At 37.8% G+C, this 4,000-nt stretch overlaps 1 protein-coding gene across 1 annotated transcript; it reads left to right on the top strand.

The window, feature by feature from the left end:
- Positions 265-2,987, top strand: LOC104777500 (serine hydroxymethyltransferase 7-like). The gene is made up of 4 exons (XM_010501773.2): positions 265-1,415; positions 1,886-2,291; positions 2,372-2,473; positions 2,571-2,987. The coding sequence occupies exons 1-4, from the start codon at positions 366-368 to the stop codon at positions 2,801-2,803; spliced, it is 1,791 nt and encodes a 596-aa protein (XP_010500075.1). The 5' UTR covers positions 265-365; the 3' UTR covers positions 2,804-2,987.

Raw genomic sequence — 4,000 nt, 5'->3', positions numbered from 1 at the left:
GGTCAAAATGAACCTATCTAGCTTTTGTGGCCAGATTAGGGAAACAACCTTTTTTCCCCGTCAATCTCTATTAAAATTGACACGTTCCTAATTGTACCGGTTAGCAAAATCCACCGTATAAATTAATCATACCACAAAAAGCGTCCAGATACAGAGCTCTCTTTTACCAGTACCCGGTCATCTCCCCCCGAAAACTCATTCATCTCCGCGTTCATATGACTCATTTATTTGTTCTTTCTCTCCTCTCCTCTCCTCAAATCCACCGAACCAACAAAAAAAAGAAAAACACGATTAGGTCTTTAAAGAAACCCTAAATTGGGCAAAAAAAAAAGAAAAAAAAATCAATCATCATCCTCTTCAATTGTATGGATTTGAGTCGTTCTCAATCTAATTTTTCACTAGGTTTTGGTTGTTCCCACGCATCAATGACTCCAACTCCGTCTCCAAGAGCTCCGATTGCTGACGATTCGATTAACCTACAAGTGGATCCAAGTTTCCGATCATTACCAACAACTTTTTCTCCGATTCCGTTGCAGTTACTCGAGCAAAAGGTTGAGAAGATCACCGTGGAAGAGCCGAAGAAAGATGGAGGAGATCAGAAAGAGGACGAGCATTTCAGAATCTTAGGTCACCACATGTGTCTCAAAAGGCAACGAGATTGTCCACTTTTATTAACACAATCGAAGCATCCGAAGAGGAGTTCGACTGGTGGTGGTGATACAGATCTGGAATCGAGACGTGCTGCTGTACGAGCTTGGGGTGATCAGCCTCTTCATTTGGCTGATCCTGATATACACGAGCTTATAGAGAAAGAGAAGCAACGACAAGTCAAAGGGATTGAGTTGATTGCTTCTGAGAATTTTGTGTGTAGAGCTGTTATGGAGGCTTTGGGAAGTCATTTGACGAATAAATACTCTGAAGGCATGCCTGGTGCGAGGTACTACACTGGGAATCAATATATTGATCAGATTGAGAATCTGTGTATTGAACGAGCTCTTACTGCGTTTGGTCTTGAATCTGATAAATGGGGTGTTAATGTACAGCCGTATTCTTGTACCTCTGCTAATTTTGCCGTGTATACGGGACTTTTGTTGCCCGGTGAACGGATTATGGGGCTTGATTCTCCTTCTGGAGGTCATATGAGTCATGGTTATTGTACTCCAGCTGGGAAGAAGATTTCGGCTACGTCCATCTTCTTTGAGAGCTTTCCTTATAAAGTGAATCCTCAAACTGGGTATATTGACTATGATAAGCTTGAAGATAAGGCGCTTGATTACCGCCCCAAGATTCTTATTTGTGGAGGGAGTTCATATCCTAGGGACTGGGAGTTCGCTAGGGTTAGACAAATTGCAGACAAGTGTGGAGCTGTTTTGATGTGTGATATGGCTCATATAAGCGGTCTTGTGGCGACTAAGGTTTGGAATCCATCAACTACTACCACTTCGTATTCTTGTGTTGATTCTCTCTTTATTTCTCCATGGTTTAGATTGCATGTCTAGCACTTAGGTAAAACTGACATTTAGTATTATAAATTTTCGATTAGGCTATGTATTCATTCATATTCTGTGTTTGTGTTATGGATGTTCTATTCAACCATTAGCTGGTTTTACTACTTTCTAGGCAAAAGTCCTTTTCTGTGGTGACTTTTAAATGATTAGTAGTTAGATGCTTCTTATACTTTGTGGACAGTAAGGTTTACTTTTAAGAAAATGAGAACAAATAGGCACGTTGTCACGTATATGATTACTTGATATTGGTGTGTCGGTTAATATATGTAACGAATTGCTTCTAAACTATTCTGATATGTCGACTTTTGTTATGATTCTGCTCAAGGTGTTTTTGTTTCTGAATTTGGTTTGCTACTTTTTTCTTCTTATAATCTCAGGAATGCTCCAATCCATTTGATCACTGTGACATAGTTACCTCCACTACCCACAAAGGTCTACGTGGTCCTAGAGGAGGTATCATCTTCTACAGGAGAGGCCCAAAGATAAGAAAGCAGAGCCATCACTCTAGTCATTGTGACACTTCCACGCACTATGATTTAGAGGAAAAGATCAACTTTGCTGTTTTTCCATCGCTACAAGGAGGTCCTCACAACAACCATATCGCAGCTCTTGCCATTGCCTTGAAACAAGTGGCCACTCCAGAGTATAAAGCTTACATACAACAGATGAAGAAAAACGCCCAAGCTTTAGCAGCTGCTCTGCTTAGAAGAAAATGCAGACTGGTTACTGGTGGCACTGACAATCATTTGTTGCTGTGGGATCTCACTCCTTTGGGCTTAACAGGTACTAGAATCACTCAACCTTACCACGCATCGATCCGAAGTTATTCTTTTGTCTGATTATGTTTTGTGTCTGTTTTGCAGGGAAAGTCTACGAGAAAGTGTGCGAGATGTGCCATATAACCTTGAACAAGACTGCTATATTTGGGGATAATGGTACAATATCTCCTGGAGGTGTAAGAATAGGTAAGCACAGATCGATTGGTTGGCATTTTGAAAAAAAGTTAGCGAGCTGTCTGTCTCATTATTATTCATATCGAACCTCTTTTTTTTTTGTCAATAGGGACACCTGCGATGACAACGAGAGGCTGTATAGAGTCTGATTTCGAGACAATAGCTGATTTTCTGATAAAGGCAGCTCAAATAGCGAGTGCGTTGCAGAGAGAGCATGTGAAGTCACACAAGGAGTTTGTGAAAAGTTTATGCACCAACAAAGACATATCTGAGCTTAGAAACCGAGTTGAAGCATTTGCGTTGCAGTATGAGATGCCTGCTTCTCTTGTTCGAATTGAATGAAAGAAAAAAAAAACACACAATTTTTTTTTTTTTTTTTTAAAGAAAAAAACTCCAGCCAACAGCTTTCTTTATAGTTGAATTTTCCTTCTCTCCGGGGGAAGTTTTTTTCTTTGAGTTCTATCTTGTAAATTAGAGTAAATAACTATATTTATCTTGGTTGGGATTGATTTTGCATATTTTTCCATTGTAATTCTGTACACATTTTGATAGGTGGGGATGATCTACTACAAAGTTACTTAATCTTCTTTTAAAATTAAAAGCTTTCTTCAAAGTAAAAACTTTGAATTATATACTTGTATATTTAATAATTGATTATTGATTTAGATTGAACAAATAGCTTTGGGTTATGGATAAATTAAAAAACTTAGTCTAAAGAAGAGTTAGTTAATGATAAATTAAAGACTTAGTCTAAAGAAGAGTTAGCTTTGGGTTAATGATAATATCTATATTGACACTTTTTGTGAGAGAGACAGTAACTTATACAAAAGACAGAAAAATGGCTAAAAACAATTTCAACTATTTGCCAAACGTTTTTTCATACTTAAACTTTAACATGCTGCAACCTGAACAGTGCTAAAATTCAAATTTGTTACCTGAACTATATGAAATATTGTCACTTTCAACATATGTTCCAACGATATTAAGTCGAAGTTTAACGGTGATGAGTCAGACGACCTTTAGTGTCCACAAGGCAGTGGGACTAACGAATACGACATCGTTTTTGTCATTTCGTAGCAACTATAACACACCCAGAAATAACTAAAACGACATCGTTTTAATCAATCTCATTGCCACGTAGACGCCACGACTCGGATGACTCAACATTGTTAAACTCCAACTTAACACTGTTCGAACATATGTTGAAATTGACAACAATTTCTATAGTTTAGATAGCAAATTTGAATTTTAACACAATTCAGGTCGTTATTTGCTTGATATTGAAATCTAGATATGAAAAAGCGTTTAGCAAATAGTTAGGATTCATTTTAGCCATTTTCCCTACAAAAGACTTATAACAATTTAGATACTTCCAAAACCTATGTACACATCTTGTTTGAAAGCACGTCTTCTAATTTGTTAGAGCCAAATAACTCTGATGTATTTGGGGGAGGACATGCTTTCGGTTACTAGTCACATTAAAGTCTTTGTGGCTACGATGAGGGTTGTAACCAAAAATAGAAAAATGATCGAATACAC

Source organism: Camelina sativa, chromosome 3 (assembly GCF_000633955.1).
Source record: "Camelina sativa cultivar DH55 chromosome 3, Cs, whole genome shotgun sequence".
Classification (NCBI taxonomy): domain Eukaryota; kingdom Viridiplantae; phylum Streptophyta; class Magnoliopsida; order Brassicales; family Brassicaceae; genus Camelina; species Camelina sativa.
Note: the sequence above shows the minus strand (reverse complement) of the source record. Positions and strands in the feature narration are given on the sequence as shown.

Excerpts from the sequence above, each read along its gene's own strand:
- LOC104777500 (XM_010501773.2), top strand. The coding sequence starts at position 366 with ATGGATTTGAGTCGTTCTCAATCTAATTTTTCACTAGGTTTTGGTTGT. Across the intron at positions 1,416-1,885 it reads GCGGTCTTGTGGCGACTAAG|GAATGCTCCAATCCATTTGA; the intron begins GTTTGGAATCCA and ends TTATAATCTCAG. Across the intron at positions 2,292-2,371 it reads CACTCCTTTGGGCTTAACAG|GGAAAGTCTACGAGAAAGTG; the intron begins GTACTAGAATCA and ends TCTGTTTTGCAG.